We start from the raw sequence: 18283 nt of genomic DNA, 5'->3' as shown, positions 1-18283 counted from the left end.
GAGAAGAGAAGAGAAAACCAACACTTGAATCAATAATCTAACCTTCTACCTTAAGACACTGGAGAAATAAGAGCAAATAAAATCCTAAACAAGTAGAAAAAATAATGTAATAAAAATTAAAGTGGAAGTTTATGAAAGAGAATTGAACAAAGACAGCGAAAAATCTATGAAGTTAAGTGTGGGTTCTTTAAAAAGATCAACAAATTTGACAAACCTTTAGGAAGATTCAAATTACCAAAATCAAGAATTAAAGAGGGACATTTCTACTGACCTTACAGAAATAAAAAGAATTATAATGGAATACTATCACCAATTGTATGACCACAAATCAGGTAAATCTATATGAAATGGACAAGGCCCTACATATAAACTACCAAAACTGACTCAAGAAGAAATAGTAAATCTGGAAAGATCTAAAATAAATAGATATTGAATTAGTGATTTAAAAACTACCCACAAAGCAAAGTCCAAGATCAGCAGCTTCATTGGTGAGTTCTACCAAACATATAAAGAAGAATGAATACCAATTCTTCACATGCTCTTCTAAATAACAGAGAACACTTCCCACCCCATTTTATAAAACTAGTATTATCATGATATCAAAACTAGACTAAGAAATCACATGAAAATAAAACCAAAGACCAATATCTTTCATGAGTATAGATGCAAAAATCAACAAAATACCACCAAACTGATCCAGCAATGTATAAAAAGGAGGATTACATATCATGACCAAGTGAGATTTATTTCAGGAATGCAAGTTTGGTTTAACATCAGAAAAGCAATTAATGTAACATATCATATCCATAGAAAAGGGACAAAAACCACATGATCTTCTCAATAGATGGAGAAAAAGCATTTGACACAATCCAACATCTTTTGTGATAAAAACAGCTAACAAATTGGAAGAGACAGAAACTTCCTCAACTTGATAAAGAGCATATACCAAAAATTCCACACCTAACATCATACTTAATAGTCAAAGACTGGGTGTTTTCCCTTAAAATCAGGAACAAGACAAGGATATCTGCTTTTACTACTTCTATCTAACTTCATACTGGAGGTTCTAGTCAGGGCAATTAGGCAAGACAATGAAATAAAAGTTATCCAGATTGGAGGGTAAGAAGTAAAACTACTTCCATTTGCAGATTATATGATCTTTTTTATCCTCCTTTTTTTTTCTTTTTCTTTTTTTCCCTTTTTTAAAATTTTATAATATTTTATGGAACGCTTCACAAATTTGCATGTCATCCTTGCACAAGGGCCACGCTAATCTTCTCTGTATCGTTCCAATTTTAGTATATGTGCTGCCGAAGCGAGCACAACATGATCTTGTATGTAGAAGATCCACCAAAAATTATTAGAAGTAATGAATGAGTTCAGCAAGGTTGCAGGACACAAGAATATACAAAAATAGCCTGTACTTCTATACAGTGGCAATGAAAAATCAAAAATGAAATTAAGAAAGCAATTCCATTTACAGTAGTATCAAAAAGAATAAAATACTAAGGAATAAATCTTAAGAAGTATAAAATTTGCACTCCGAAAACTACAAAATATTGTTGAATGATATTAAAGATGACTTAAATGGAAAGATACCCATATTCGTGAATCAAAAGACTTAATATTTTTCAAATGGCAATATTCCTCATAGCTTTACAGATTCAACACAAGTCCCTATCAACATTCCAGCTGGCTTCTTTGCAGAAATGAACAAACTGTTATGGAAATACAAGGGACCCAGAATAGCCAAAACAATCTTGAAAAAGAAGAGGAAAGTTGGAGGACTCACACGTCTCCATTTCAAAACTTACAGAGCTGTAATAATCAGGACAGTGTGGTGCCAGCATAAGAACAGACTAATAGATCAGTGGAATGGAATTGAGAGTCCATAAATAAACCTATACGTCTATGGCCAAATGATTTTCAACTAGGGTGCCAAGACAATTCAATGGGAAAAGAATAGACTTTTCAACAAATGATGCTAAGACAACTAGATATACACATGCAAAAGAATAAATTTGGAACCCTCCGTCACACAGTATATAAAATATTAACTCAAAATGGATCAAAGACCTAAATGTAAGAGCTGAAACTATAAAACTTAGAAGAAAATATAGGCACATAAGTCTTTGTGACCTGGATTAGGCAATGGTTTCTTAGGTATAATACCAAAAACACAAGTAACTAAAAAAAAAAAAAAAGTAAGTTAGAAATACTCGAGATTAAAAACTTTTGTGTTTCAAAGAACACAATCAAGAAAGTATAATTTTCAAATCAGCTATCTCATAAGGGAATTGTATCTAGAATATGTTTTTTAGGCCGGGCGCAGTGGCTCACGCCTGTAATCCTAGCACTCTGGGAGGCCAAGGTGGGCGGATTGCTCAAGGTCAGGAGTTGGAAACCAGCCTGAGCAAGAGTGAGACCTCGTCTCTACTACAAATAAAAAGAAATTAATTAGTCAACTAATATATATAGGAAAAATTAGCCAGGCATGGTGGCGCATGCCTGTAGTCCCAGCTACTCGGGGGGCTGAGGCAGGAGGATTGCTTGAGCCCAGGAGTTTGAGGTTGCTGTGAGCTAGGCTGACGCCACAGCACTCACTCTAGCCTGGGCAACAAAGTGAGAATCTGTCTCAAAAAAAAAAAAAAAAAGATTATGTTTTTAAAAACTCCTACATCTCAATAATAAAAAGATAACCCAATTTAAACATGGGCAAGGGATCCAAATAAACATTTCTCAAAAGACATACAAATGACCAATAAGCATATTAAGTGATGTTCAACACCATTAGTCATTAGGGGAATACAAATCAAAACCATGAGATACCACTTCAAACCCACTAGGATAGACACAATCAAAATACAGGTAAAGTGTTGGTGAGGATGGGAAGAAATTGGAACCCTTACACACTACAAGTGACAATGCAAAATGGCACAGCCACCTCGGAAAGCAGTCTAGCTGTTCTGTTCCCCACAAGGTTAAATATAGAGTTACCATATTACTCAACAATCCCACTCCAGGCACATACCCAAAAGAAATGAAAACACATGACTACACAAAAACTTGAACGAAAAATTTCATAGCAGCAGTATTTATAACAACCAAAGAGTGGAAACAACCCAAATGTCCAATTGATGAATGGATAAACTAAATGTGGATAAATTAAATACGGATAAATTAAATGTGGATAAATTAAATACGGTGGGGTATTTTTCAGCCACAGAAAGGAATGAAGTACTGACACATGCTACAACATGGATAAACTCTGAAAACATTATGCTGAGTTTCAAAAGCCAGTTCCAAAAAAACCACATTTACATAAAATGTCTACAAGAGGCAAATCTATAAGAGACAGAATGTAGTTGGTGGCTGCCATGGATTGGGGAACTGGGAACTTAGAGGAAAATGGGGAGTGACTGCTAATTGGGTATGAGGTTTCTTTTTGGATGACAAAAATGTTCTAAAATTGATTATTGTGATGGTTACACAACTCTGTGAATATACAAAAAAACCACTGGATTGTATATTTTATTTTATTTTAAAGTAGCGACGGGGTCTCGCTCTTGCTCAGGTTGGTCTCAAACTCCTGACCTCGAGCAATCTGCCCGCCTCAGCCTCCCAGAGTGCTAGGATTACAGGCGTGAGCCACTGCGCCCCGCCGTGGATTGTATATTTTAAAGAGGTGACTTATATGGGATGTGAATTGTATCTCACTAAAGCTGCTCAGAAAGAGAGAAGAGAAAGGATGTCAGAGGCCGTCATGAGTTTCTATTAGGCCTTTAGGTCTGATCAAATCCTTTTTTGAGTGTGCTGTGCTTAGTGGGTTAAATGTGTTTCTCACCTCCCTGGAGAACTTACCTTTGCCCCCCACTTTTTTTGAGACAGGGTCTTGCTCTGTTGCCTGGGCTAGCGTGTAGTGGTGTCATCATAGTCATCATAGCTAACTGGAACCTCGAACTCCTGGGCTCGAGTAATCCTCCTGCCTCAACCTCCCAAGTAGCTAGGCCTACAGGCACAGGCTACCAGGCCTGGCTAATATTTTCTTATGTTTTATGCAGACTGGGTCTCACCATTGCCCAGGCTAACTCTTAAACTCCTGGCCTCAAGCGATCCTCCCACATGTGTGAGCCACTGTGACCAGCCTAATTTTTTCTTTTTTCTTTTTTAGTTTTTATAGAAATAGAGTCTTATTGTTATGTTGCCCAGGATGGTCTTGAACTCCTGGCCTCCAGTGATCCTCCCACCTCAGCCTCCAAAAGTGCTAGGATCACAGGCATGAACCACCATGCCCCAATGGCTTTTGCCCTTCTGAGCCAGATCTACAGGGGGAAAACCAAGGCCTGTTTCCTGTTAATCACAATACCAGTGGATCCGTAAAAGCTATAAAAGTAAATATAAAATGACACAGCAGCCTGGTAACTTAAAAATATCACTTAAAAAGTTCATACCCCTTCAATACAATTACATAATCAATGCAAGAAAGCCGAAACTTTGCCAAAGAATTTTATTTCACATGAATTCATTTCAACAATCAAGTCTCATTAGTATTCCAAGGGAAAGACAAATATAGCCACAAAACAGAGCAAAAATATCTGGTATTTGTAACAAATGTTTCTGATGGTTTTAGAGTAAAAAAAAAAACCATTGAATTGTGACAGGGAAGGAAAAAGTTGGGTAGAGAAGTTGATAAGAAACTGAAGAAGTGTGGAAGGTTCCTGAAAGTATTGATTTCTCTACCTATTAGAACCAGTGCCGTAAGGACAGTCTCACTGCTATTTCCCCTACGATGAGAATAGCTACCACCTGTTGCATTCTCATCTCATCCACCCCAAGCAGTGCCCCTCCCTTGGTCTTCACCTGCAACTAAAGTGGCTATTAAGAGCCTCCAAATTGTCCTGATGTCCCTACTCTGCCCTGCAGCTCTCAAATTCGTCTAACATCTTGTTGCTCCAAGAGGTACCATAGATCTGGGGTTTCTTTTAAGCCAAACTCCACAGAGCCAAATTTTTTCAGTCCTATTACAATGACTTCCTAGATCGTTTTTTGTTCATCCAAATGATGACTGTTGAGTTTCTACTGTGCTCAGAGGCTGTTCCAGGGGCTGTTCCAGGCACTGGGCTACAGCAGTAGAAGATACAGAACCCCACCCCAGTGAAGGCGGCAGAGCGAGGAAAACAGCACAGAGATGCAACAGGGTGGAGAGCGCTAGGGGAGCTCAGAGGAGTGGGGGTGTCAGGAAAGACTCCCGGAGGAGGTGACACTTGAGCTGAACTTTAAAGGCTGACAAGAGGTTAGAAAGGGAGGAGGAAAAGCATGCTAGGTACAAGAAGAGCATGCACAAAAGCATAGTGATAGGAGAGCGTGGCCTATCCAGGGACTAACAGAGAGCTGATCGCTTCTGGAAAAGGTACAGAGCAGGGGTGTGGGGAGGAGAGGAGGCCAGCAGGGTGTCCATCACCGAGGGTCAGGATAAGGAGACTGGAGTTCATCCAGACGAGGCCAGACAACCACAGGAAGAGTGGTCAACCGGTCCTCCACTCAATCCACGCAGCCCTGTGCTATTAGACTGATCTTTACCCAGTAGACCCAAACACGCATGTGCAGCATTCAAGGCCATTAATGTGCTTGCTGTCTGCTCTAAAAAGGCCATGGATCCCGTGGGTGCCTGTCCTCTCCCCCAAACCTACTCCTTGCAGACCACCCTCTCTGCCACCTCTGGCTGACCTAAGTGCCACTTGCTCCTCAGCTTCAGTGCTGATGCACATTCATGTGCTTGGTTTTTTTGTTTGTTTGCTTGCTTTTGAGACAGAGTCTTGCTCTGTTGCCAGGGCTACAAGTGTGCTTGGCTCTTAACAGCAGCAGAGGGCAGAAGAGGCCCATAAATACTTTAGACAACCACATCCCAGCCAGATAAACAGAATCCGAGACACGGTCCTCGTGCAGCACTTCTCAGATGTTTAACGTGCGCGTGTATGCAGGGACCTTGTTAAAATGCAGGCTCTGGCGGGGCAGCTGTGGAGGAGCCCAGAGACTGTCCCTTTCCAACAAGCGCCCAGGCCTTGCCCGTGCTGCTGACCCCACTTTGAATAGAGAACAGCACTTTTCTTACTGGGGGGAGAGCTGTCTTAAAAATGTCCAATCTATCACAGACCAATATTTTCAGAAAATAAAATAAAAATGAATTATAAATAAATGAAAAAATTTTAAAAGTAAAAAAAAAAAAAAAAATTTAAAAGTCATACAAAAGGCTGGGCGCTCGATGGCTCACGCCTGTAATCCTAGCGCTCTGGGAGGCCAAGGCGGGCGGATTGCTTGAGGTCAGGAGTTCGAAACCAGCCTGAGCAAGAGTGAGACCCTGTCTCTACTATAAACAGAAAGAAATTAATTGGCCAACTAATATATATATATAGAAAATATTAGCCGGGCATGGTGGCACGTGCCTGTAGTCCCAGCTACTCGGGAGGCTGAGGCAGAAGGATTGCTTGAGCCCAGGAGTTTGAGGTTGCTGTGAGCTAGGCTGACGCCACGGCACTCACTCTAGCCTGGGCGGCAAAGCAAGACTCTGTCTCAAAAAAATAAAAAAAAAAAGAGAGAACAAGCATATGATTTGACCTGGCAAGAAAAAGAAAAAAACAAAACAAAATTACTAAATATTATAAAGTATTTAAAAAGAAAAAGAGAGAGAGAGAGAGAGAGAGAGAAAGTCATACAAAATCTAAGTCCCAACTTTGCACTACCGGATTCAATACACATAATATTGCCCTACCAAATTGCACAGGTCACCTGAATGAACTCTCCCAGCATTTCCTCCCACACAGACAACTCTAATTGCAGAAACACAAGACATCGTGGCCTGCTCACAGTCGGGCTTGACTTGTACCACTAGATTTTATGGACAAAGCAGGGAGGGGCTGTACGAAAGAGTGCAAGCAATTTGCTTTTGGGCTTCATGAATATATTCCCCACCCGAATGGAGTTTTTTAAACAAGCAGTTTTTGATGAGCAGAGTCCCCAACATTTACACACCTACCTTGCCACTCTTCCTCGAAGATCTCCCAAACCTGAGAGCTGACGCATCTCCAGGGTCTTTAAGGCAGAATTAGTTCCATAGCTAATGTTGTCCCTGGCACGGATCTGCTCCTGGAGTACCTGGCCAAGACACAAAAAAAAAACCACCAAAGGAGTCATTTGAGAATATACATGAGGCCACAGAAGCATTTTGTACTTTTGGCAAAAATATGAATGTTTAACTCGTTTTTTTTCACGAGTGGTTCCTTTTTAACAGTCACTTGGTAAACCAGATATACAGAAAACCAGGGGGCTTAGAAAGAGAGAGAGAGAGCGTGACCTTAGAGACCTTAGGGAGTGTGACTTTCAGACCAAGTCCTTTAATTTAATAATAAAAACTAAGGCCCTTTATTTTTATTATTTCTTCCTTAAAATGAACGCTTTTTTTTCTTTTAGAGATGAGGTTTCTATTTTTAGTAGAGACGGGGTCTCGCTCAGGCTAGTTTGGTTTTGAACTCCTGACCTGATCTTCAAGCTGTTCTTCACCTCCTAGGTTCAAGCCATCCTCCCACCTCGACCTCCCGAGTAGCTGGGATCACAGGCGAGAGCCACCATGCCTGGCAGCATTTTCTTTTTAATATAATATTTGCAGGGTCCATAGGTTGGGTATTAAGTGTTTTCTTTTTTATTGCTTTAATTTCGGTTTTAAATCCCTCTTTGATCTAAGGATATCTAGGTATAAAAGGATTACTTAAAATTGTGTTTTTTCATTTTCAAGCTGTTACTTTTTTGGGTAATTTTTATTATTTCTTTTCTTTTCTTTTCTTTTTTTTGAGACAGAGTCTCACTCTGTTGCCCTGGCTAGAGCTGTGGCATTAGCCTAGCGCACAGCAACCTCAAACTCCTGGGCTCAAGCAATCCTCTTGCCTCAGCCTCCCCAGTAGCTGGGATTACAGGCATGCGCTGCCATACCCAGCTAATTAATACGGGATCTCGCCCTTACTCAGGCTGGTCTGGAACTCCTGATCTTGAGTGATCCTCCCGCCTCGGCCTCCCAGAGTGCTAGGATTACATTACATGCGTGATCCACCACACCCAGCCTATTTATTTCTAATTATATTGGATTATGATAAAAATATGGTCTATAAGATATTTAATTTTTTGAATATGTTAAGGTTTGCTTTGTGGCACATGATTGATTTCTTTTAAATGTTCCACAGACATGCAAAAATATGCATTTTCTGTGTAAGGAATGAAAGGTTCAATATTGACTACTACATTGAGCTTGCTTATTCCATAATTTTTCTCTAAATCTAATTTGTCTGCTAGATCTCTCCAGCTGTGAAAGAGGAATTGCAAATTCTCATGCTGTGAAATATTTTCATCAAGTTCTCCTTATGCTTTTAATACTTTTTACTTTATACACTTAGCTGCCATTTTATTTGGTACACACAGATTTATGATAAAAGCATTGATTGCCATTATATAATAAACTTCTTTATCCTATTTAGTGCTTTTGATATTAAGTTTCACCATACCTGATATTAACATTGCTACTATGTTTTACAAATAATAAATATTTGTGTGGTCTAGGGGCTCACTTTGTTGCCCAGGGAGTGTCATGGAGTCAGTCTAGATCACAGCAACCTCAAACTCCTGGGCTCTAGCAATCCTCCTGCCTCAGCCTCCCGAGTAGCTGGGACTACAGGAATGCGCCACCATGCCCGGCTAATTTTTTCTATATATTTTTAGTTGCTCAATTAATTTCTTTCTATTTTTTTTTTTTTTTTAGTAGAGACAGGAGCGCTCTTGCTCAGGCTGGTTTCGAACTCCTGACCTTGAGCTATCCTCCCTCCTCAGCCTCCTAGAGTGCTAGGATTACAGGCGTGAGCCACCGCACCTGGCCTGAACTTAAGGCTGTCAGGAAGTCTGATGCTTCCTCCTCTATAACTATCTTGGCTGCTTATGCCTAGAAGTTTTTAAGATTTTTTTCATCATCTTTAAAGTTCAGGAATTTTATCAGAATGTACCTAATTGTGGGTCTTTTTTTTTTTTTTTAATTTAATTCTACCTAGAACTCAGTGAACTTTTCAATCCACAGTCTCAGATTTTTTTTTCAACTCAGGTAAAATTTCTTCTTCTATGTGACCCATATTTCTTCTCCATCTGTTTCTTTCTCTCCTGGAACTCCCATTAGTCACATGACGGGTGTCCTGATCTGTCCGCCAGGGCTTTTATCTTTTCCTCATGGTTTCTCCTTTTTTTTTGAATTTCACTCTGATGTTTCAGAGATTTCTTCTATTTTGCTTGTGGGCAACTAATTGCCTCTCATTCATCTACTGACTTTTAAAAATGTTGAGTTCAAAAAGAAATGTTATGTTGTACTTGGATCTCCTTAAATGCAGGGATTATTTTTTTATTCAAGACTCATCTGTTTCCTATCTCATTCGTGCTGTTTCTAAGAAGGAAGAATAATTCCTCCTTCTGGCCGCTGGGTCCATTAGATGGGATGTGACTTTTCTGTCTCTGCTCGTTGGTGGCCTTAAGTAAGTGGCCCTCAGTGGGCTAGAGGTACAGCCAGTGAGAGCACAGGGCCGGTCTCCAGCAAGGGGAAGCCTCTCTCCATCCAGCCCTCCCTCAAGGCCCCCAACGCAGAGGCAGTGGGGACACGGCCCACCTGGGTAGCTCTTCTACCCCTCCATGGGGCAGGAGACTGGTCTAGTCACATGATGTAAGGCAGTGAGCCTGGCCCCGCCTCCTCGGACTCTAACCATGAGGTGCCCGCCCTCACTGCACCATGTGTTCCAGGCTGGGTCTCTGCCATGCCCCCGCCCCTTCCTGCCTGCCTATCCCAGCTGCTCAGGAAGGTGGCACTGGGACTGGGAACACAGTGGAGGCAGGCACACCAAACCACCACCTTCGCGCTTCACCTCCTGCAACGACCCAGGCGTTTCGTGAGGACATATTCCTGGATGTCCACTTGTTGCTATTCATTTCTAGAAATGTGATGGTTTCAAGACATACTGACAATTCATGATCCCATTTGCAGATGAACAGGAAAGCCCAATTAGAGACAACTGAATTATGCTTACATAAATTGTTTTTGTGTTCCCTTTTCTCAACTATTTTTTTCTTTTCTCTCCCCCCCCCATTTTAAGTATAACATACCTAACAGAGAAGTGAACCTGTGTACATTTTTTAGGATTTTCCAACTTTCTAGTCAAAAACAGAAATGAGCAATGGGAGTATTCTGTTTTACTTATTGGAAACTTGCTTGAGGCCACCTAGGGATGGTGTGACAGTGGCAGTAAAAACTTATTGCACTGAAAGAAGTTTCGAATTGCCAGACCTATCTATTATTGCCTGTAGTTTCCATCTTTTTCTCAATGAACCTGCTTTATGAAGAAGAGAATGCAAACTAGTTACAATCACCTGTGAATGACAAAACGTTAGTCATCCGAATGTGTTCTCGCAAGGAAACTTGGGATCTGACTAATGCAATTCTGGCACTCTCCCACTGACGAAAGGCGCTGGCAAGCTCTCTCTCTCTCTTAACGGGGAAGTAACACCTATTAGTTATAGTTAATAGAAAGTAACACGTTTTATTTTTTACATACAATGCTTCAAACCTCTGTTTATAATAGGGCATGAGACCAGTGGTTCTCCAACATCTTTGGGGTCCATAAGCATCACCCAGATGGCTTGTTTTTACACACACAAATTCTCAGGCCTCATCCTGAGAAAACCAAAGCTAGAGAATGGGCCCAGGAACGTGGCTGTCCGCGGTCCACAGACCACTCTCGTGTGACACGACATTAGATGCTGTAGAAATGGCAAAGGCTCTGACCAATCTTATTTCGTCTGAGCTGTTTTCAATCATGAAGCAGAAAAATCACTAAGCAAAGACAATGGAAAGCAATTCACAAAGAAAGAGCTAAAAATAATTAAACAGTACATTTAAAAAAAAAAGGTTCAATCTTTCTGCTAAGCAAAGAAACAGGAAATAAAAATGATACCATTATAATGTACCACTCTGGCATGGGATGTTGGCAGTGGGGGAGGCTGTGGGGTGGGGGGGCAGGGGTGCATGGGAACACTTTGTACTTTCTGCTCAATTTTGCTGCAAACCTGATTGTTCTAAAAAATAAAGTCTCTTTTCTAAAAAACAACAAAAAATAACCCATACCATTTTCACTTATTAAAAAAGCAAATCTCTTTTATTTATTTATTTACTTTTTGAGACAGAGTCTCACTCTTGTTGCCTGGGCTAGAGTGCCATGGCATCAGCCTAGCTCACAGCAACCTCAAACTCCTGGGCTCAAGCGATCCTTCTGCCTCAGCCTCCCGAGTAGCTGGGACTACAGGCATGCACCACCATGCCCGGCTAATTTTTTCTATATATATTAGTTGTCCAATTAATTTCTTTCTGTTTTTAGTAGAGACGGAGTCTCTCTCTTGCTCAGGCTGGTTTTGAACTCCTGACCTTGAGCGATCTTCCAGCCTCGGCCTCCCAGAGTGCTAGGATTACAGGCATGAGCCACCATGCCTGGCCTTTAATTTATAATACTAAAAAAGTATATCAAAAATCAACAAGGTACAGTTGGCCCTTTCTGACATAGCTTTTCTAGAGACTGATGCTGCAAAATATATTGTGATAATGTTCATAACCTTTGACCCAGTAACTCTAGTTCTTGGAATTAATCTTAAAGGAAAAAATGAGAAAAATGACAAAAATGTTTGCACAAAGATATTTTCATAGTGTGTTATATATATATCAAGTATTTTATAAGATACATGATTATGCAAACACTAAGAAGTTCATGGAAGCAGAAAACAAGGGAAAATGGGTAAAATGTATTATTAAGCAAAAAGAAAGGGTACAAAATAAATGTACAGCACGATTCTAGCTGTGTATTAAGATGCATATAGCTGGGCGTGGTGGCTCACACCTGTAATCCTAGCACTTTGGGAGGCTGAGGCGGGCGGATTGCTCAAGGTCAGGAGTTCGAAACCAGCCTGAGCGAGACCCCGTCTCTACCAAAAATAGAAATACATTAATTGACCAACTAAAAATATATACAAAATATTAGCCGGGCATGGTGGCGCATGCCTGTAGTTCCAGCTACTCGGGAGGCTGAGGCAGTAGGATCGCTGAGCCCCGGAGATTGAGGTTACTGTGAGCCAGGCTGACGCCACGGCTCTCACTCTAGCCTGGGCAACAAAGTAAGACTCTGTCTCAAAAAAAAAAAAAAAAAAAAAGATGCATATAAAATCCTAGAATGTTAATGTGTTACTTTTCTCTAGGGTGGGATTATGATTGACTCCTTTGTTTTGTATTTCCCACAATAGGCATACTTTTATAGTCAGAAAAAAAAATGTGTGTGTTTTTGAAGCTTAGATATAAGAAAAACCCATTTAAACTTCCAGAATTCTTATGCAGATGAAGACTATCTTGTATGAGAAGTGCTTTGAAGAATACAGAAAAGAATTCTATCTGAGCTTAACACAGTATTCACATTACTGAAAAGTTATATGAAAACAGAAGGCATTAGAGAGCTTGCTATTTAAGGTGATTCTAGAATGAAGCTTTAGAAAAACAATTCCTCTGTCAAGTCAAATAATGTTCCCTCATTTGTCATTTGGGAACAATACAGCATCATGATGCATTTACTTTTAAAAGTTTCTATCCTTGAGTTTATATTATTAACATCAATTCTCCACTATTGTCGATTTGACTCAAATAACTGGTTTATGATGTCCACTATGTACTGAGTCCCAGGTATGTCTTCAGGGAGCTCAGCTGTGGCAGGGAAGACTGCAGGGTGGTAAGTGCATTGCCCAAGTCCATACAATATCCCAATATTCTTTTCAGATAACTGTCAATCTTTGACAAGATCTCGCTATTATTGCCCAGGCTGGTCTCAAACTCCTAGCCTCAAGCAATTCTCCCTCTCTGCCTCCCAAAGTGCTTATGCCTATAATCCCAGGCATAAGTCACCATGCCCAGCCTCAAGTCCATACAATAAACATGCTTCACACGAGCACAGAGAAGAGGCCAGCCACCTTGAAAAAGTGATGCCACCAGTTTTCATTTATTTATTTTTTCAAGATACGGCCTATCTTTGAAGAACCTCCTTCCCCAAGACAGCATGGAATAGGGACCTCCACGTGACCCTCAATGTGCTATATAATGCTATTTATGCAAAGGTGATGACAAACCCATGTCCTGGGGCCTCCAAGCTGCCCAGACAGGACAACATGGCCGAGGAATGACCAGGAAAGAAACAGCTCGCTGTGTTTCTCCTTCCCCAACTCTTCCTTGATTGGTAAGGAAACAAAAAGTGCAGCTCCAATATCACTTAGAAAAAGGCGCCACCACAGCAGGGCAGGGTCTTATAGAGTAATCCTTCTCTCCATGGCTTTATCACAGAGGGAATGGCCTGGAAAAGGCTAAAATGCTTTACGAGCTGTCTCTTTAAAGACCCACTCACCCTTTTTGGAAATCAAAACCTGCCTCCCTGCCCAAAGCCAGTAATCAGAGGGGCAGGGGAGCATTTTTTGGTTTTTTGTATCACAGGAGATGGCTCAACGGAATTGTCTGGGCAGTCACGCGATTGTCTTCACCAGAGATGCTATCATTAAGCAGCAATAGTCTGAGGATGAAAACACATTTTAAATTCTGTATTTCTGCTTATAGATAGGACGGTGGTACTTTTAGACAAGAGTCTGCCACCCTCCTCATTTGCCAGCAAACTCATAAACTTCTCTTTCCTTTTCCTCAAACCACTTGTCCTTGTTCTTCTGATGCAGCCTTGGGGACAAGTGATGAACTTTCAGTAACAGCTATTTATCTCCACACTCAAGACTTAAAACTCCCCGGAGTTCCAGCCTCACATATCAAATGGCCTTCTTGGAATTTCTAGCTGGCTATTGGATGGGCTGCTAAAACTTGCCAAATCCAAAACAGAAGTCTTTCTTTCCAGCATGCAGCAATTCCTGGTAGCTCTACCTCCAAACTCAATCCAAAATACTTCCACTTCTCTCCATCTGCACTGTGACTCCCCTAGTCCAAGGTATGTCACCTCTCCCTGACTTTCCACGCCAGGCCCTGAACCATCTCCCTGCTTCCGTTCTTGCTCCCCTACAATCCCTTCTCCATGCAGTAGCCAGAGTGACCTTTATGAAACATAAATCAGCCTGTAATCCCCATGAGAACAAGGGTTTCTATCTGTTTTATTCACGGATGTATCCCCAGCACCAAGAATGTTAGAGAATTATTTAAATTCCTTGGCTTAAAACTAAATAATAGGCTGGGCACGTTAGCTCACGCCTGTAATCCTAGCACTCTGGGAGGCCAAGGCAGGCAGATCGTTCAAGGTCAGGAGTTCTAAACCAGCCTAAGCGAGACCCTGTCTCTACTAAAAATAGAAAGAAATTAATTGACCAATTAAAAATATATAGAAAAAATTAGCTGGGCATGGTGGTGCATGCCTGTAGTCCCAGCTACTCGGGAGGCTGAGGCAGCAGGATCACTTGAGCCCAGGAGTTTGAGGTTGCTGTGAGCTAGGCTGACGCCACGGCACTCTAGCCCCGGGCAACAGAGTGAGACTCTGTCTCAAAAAGAAAGAAAAAAAAAAAAAAGCCAACACCCCAAGCCAGCAGGACATTATGAAGTCTGAGCATGAGGAAACCAGGAGGAGGACTGGAAATTCTCACCAGTCAGGTGGCAGACTCCTGCCCACCAGAGACACAGGTAAAGCCCTAAGGGGACAAGGGGTTCCAAACTACTTCCCCCTAAGCCATCAAGCTGGCATGGAAGGGAAAGCTTACCACCAATAAAAGAACCCTGGTCTGCTTACTAAGGCTTGGCTTCCAGGGATTGATGACAACTTCAACCAAAGACAGAATGGATAATCCAGACATGTATAATTTATAGTTGACTACTTTACCTCTTCTAAATTTATAATGATGATAATTTACGGAAAGTTTCCCAGGAATAAATAATTGATAACATACTCCACATCACAAGGCAAACTGCTAATGGAGACCATGGGAGGGGATGTTTTAAAACAATAGATTCTTCCATTCAACATTTATCAAGTACCTACTGTGTACCAGTATACAAGAGTCATCTGTTTTGATGCTGGAATCTGCTGATAGGGTAGGACAATAATTATAGGCCTCTGGAAGGGCCAAGGACCCCCACCCCCAGCCTTTTTTCCCCGAGTAATACCTGAAGTCCTTGAACCCCAGAGTCTTTGATTATGAAAAATGTATTGAGCTCCTACTATGTGCTAGATACCGGTAAGTGCTCAAAATAGAAATATTAAGACTCAGCTATAGCTCTTGAGGATCACAGAGGCTAGTGGATTGACAGTATATTTCACTTTTTATCCTGCATATAACTGTGTTCAGAGCCACATGATAGAGAATCATAAAAACTTACCTAGGCAAAGTTGCCAAGATGTATTAATATATCTCAATTGGACTAGCTCTATCAGGTGCCTGGCATGAGCTTTACATCTTGAGAAGGGCTTTAGCCTCATTTTTTGTAATATAAAATCACCTGCAGGGATGATTTTTACAAAGCATTTCATCAAACAATCTATTTTGGTTATGTTTAGGTAGATATGCTTAGGTTCATAATACATATAAATCCATATAACTTGTGTTTCATACTGGAGTCTTAAATTTCCAAATTTCCTTACTGTTAATTTAACATGATATATAGTTATTACAAGTTATAAAAAGGTAAATACTCAAACACCCAAAGTATTTTTTTTTACTCCAATTAGATTTTACTCAGCTTTCTCTCTCTACAAGGGAAATCATCTTTTCATTTGCAAAACTGCACACTCCAAAAATACATGTAAATGGAAAAGAGCTCTGTCTGGTTAAGGCAAGAATAATCATTACATAAAATATGTTTCAGATGTTGGGAAAACAGCAAAATTGAAATTGCTTTAAAACTCATTGCATTGTAAATTATTTTAAAATCATCTTAAAGGAACATGTTTTGGGAAAAACAATTAGCCAAAGCCTAAACAACTGATGACTTTGGATTCTTAGGTATGTTTACTAATAACCCAAATTATCAAAGCAGTTCAAGTGAACTCTCATCACAGGAATGGTGGAGCAGGGGAGAACTGAGTGAGAACTAAAGTTAGAATTCCCTAGTTTCATGAACAAGTTCTTCCTAAAACTCAGGAAGCAAAGAATGGCTGAATAGCACAGCCTGTTGCATTTGAGAGTTGGTTACATAAGACCAGGGTTCTAGAAGAGCTTCCAAGAGGCAAAGTAGAAAAAAGAAAGAAGTATATTTTAGGAGCTTTTAACTTTGTGAGTTTATTCTCAGCACTGCCACTAACTGGCCTTGAGCCCTCAGGCCATCAGGCCTATTTGAAAAGGATGTACTTTGCCTGGATGACCTCAGAGCCTCTGCCAGTCCTTTTTGCTACCAGCAAATCTGCAACTGGCTTCACTCAGAATTGGGCATTTATTCACTTAATAAGCTATTGCTATGGTTTGAATGATGGTGTCCTTTCCAAAATTCCTGTTGAAATTTAATCTCCCTTGTGGTGGAATTACCAGGTGGGACCTTCTGGGAGGTGATTAAGTCCCAAGGACTCCAGTTTCATGACTGGAATAGGGCCCCTATAAAAAGGGGCCATGGTTTCGACCTTCCTAGCCTCCAGAACTGTGGGAAATAAATTTCTGTTCTTTTATAAATCACTCAGACTCGGGTATTTTGTTAAAGTAACACAAATGTACTATGATGGCATTCATAGCATTTTGCTCCAAATATTGTGTTGGGCAATGCAAAGATGAGTAAGACAAGGTTCTTCTCTTTATGAGAAGCTCACAATCTACTAGGGGAAATAGACTGGTAAGGAAACAATGTCAGTCCTATTCAGTAAATGCTATGGCAACAGTGGCTGGTGCTGGGTGTTCAGGATACACTGAAGGAAAGGGGCTAGGGGCAAGGGAGGAAGTGGCAAGGAGGGCTTCCTAGAATGAAGGAGCCACTGAACAGCACAGAGGGCCCAGCTGAAGTTGGAAATCACATATGTAAAATGGTTCTGATCATTGGATAAGCAAAGAGCAGCCCCCAAAGGGGAAATTATTCCCTGGATTCCACAATTGCAGCTAAAGCACTATCTCTTCTCATATTGATGGAAAAAAATTAAGCCCAGGGTTTTCTAAGGGTAGAATTATACTGTCTGCTTTTACCTGATGGGACTGTAATGTCAGAATAGATTGACTCCTGTCTCTAGTCTTTTCTCCCAACCGATGAGCAAAGGGAACAGATCTGAATAGCCACAGGAAGGTGCTGGGTATGGAAGAATGGAAAGTCGATGCTATTTTGCTAATGTGAAACATGGGTGTGTCTGGATGTTTTTAATGACATCCAGCAGTCCCCCCCTTATCTTCAGGGGATATATTCCAAGACCCTTAGTGGATACCTGAAACTGTGGATGGTACCAAACCCTATATATACCATGGGTTTTTTTTGTTTTTTGGTGTTTTTTGAGAGTCTCACTTTGTTGCCTGGGCTAGAGTGCCGTGGTGTCAGCCTAGCTCACAGTAACCTCAAACTCCTGGGCTCAAGCGATCCTCCTGCCTCAGCCTGCAGAGTAGCTGGGACTACAGGCATGTATCACCATGCTCAGCTAATTTTTTCTATATATTTTTTAGTTGGACAATTAATTTGTTTCTATTTTTAGTAGAGATGGGGTCTGGCTCTTGCTCAGGCTGGTCTCGAACTCCTGACCTTGAGCGATCCACCCACCTCGGCCTCCCAGAAAGCTAGGATTACAGGTGTGAGCCACTGCCCGGCCTATACCATGTTTTTTTTTTTCTGATAACCAAGATTGCTACTAAGTGACTAATGGGCAAGTAGTGTACACAGTGTAGATACATTGGACAAAGAAATGATTCACATCCCAGGAGAGAGAGCAAAATGGTATGAGATTTTATCATGCTACTAAAACAGTGCATAACTTAAAACTTATGAATTGTTTATTTCTGGAATTTTCCATTTAATATTTTCAGACCATAGTTGACTACAGGTAACTGAAACTGCAAAAGTGAAACTGTGGACACGAGGGGACTATTGTACTTCTTTGCTATTGAGTGAGGGGATGGAAACCTGAGAATCATTTATTCCTATCACTTTGGTTTTATCTATCTCCCTGTCTAGATTTGGGTGCAGAAAAGCTATCAGCCTCCCAGCATATCTGCAACCTTTTTCAAAATTGAAATGTTTAAGTTG

General features: G+C 40.8%; 1 protein-coding gene and 1 non-coding gene across 4 annotated transcripts in view; both read right to left on the bottom strand.

The window, feature by feature from the left end:
* Positions 1-18283, bottom strand: part of FAM81A (family with sequence similarity 81 member A) — a 95475-nt gene that overhangs the window by 21942 nt on the left and 55250 nt on the right. For all 3 annotated transcript variants that reach the window (XM_076004429.1, XM_076004431.1, XM_076004430.1), the window contains one exon: positions 7034-7152. In XM_076004429.1, coding sequence (XP_075860544.1) covers positions 7034-7152 — 119 coding nt within the window. The remainder of the gene's footprint in view (positions 1-7033; positions 7153-18283) is intronic.
* LOC142871634 (U6 spliceosomal RNA) lies at positions 1217-1323 on the bottom strand. The gene has a single exon (XR_012919867.1). It is a non-coding gene; the product is annotated as a U6 spliceosomal RNA (small nuclear RNA).

The sequence above is a fragment of the Microcebus murinus genome, chromosome 6, assembly GCF_040939455.1.
Source record: "Microcebus murinus isolate Inina chromosome 6, M.murinus_Inina_mat1.0, whole genome shotgun sequence".
In the NCBI taxonomy this organism is placed as follows: domain Eukaryota; kingdom Metazoa; phylum Chordata; class Mammalia; order Primates; family Cheirogaleidae; genus Microcebus; species Microcebus murinus.
Note: the sequence above shows the minus strand (reverse complement) of the source record. Positions and strands in the feature narration are given on the sequence as shown.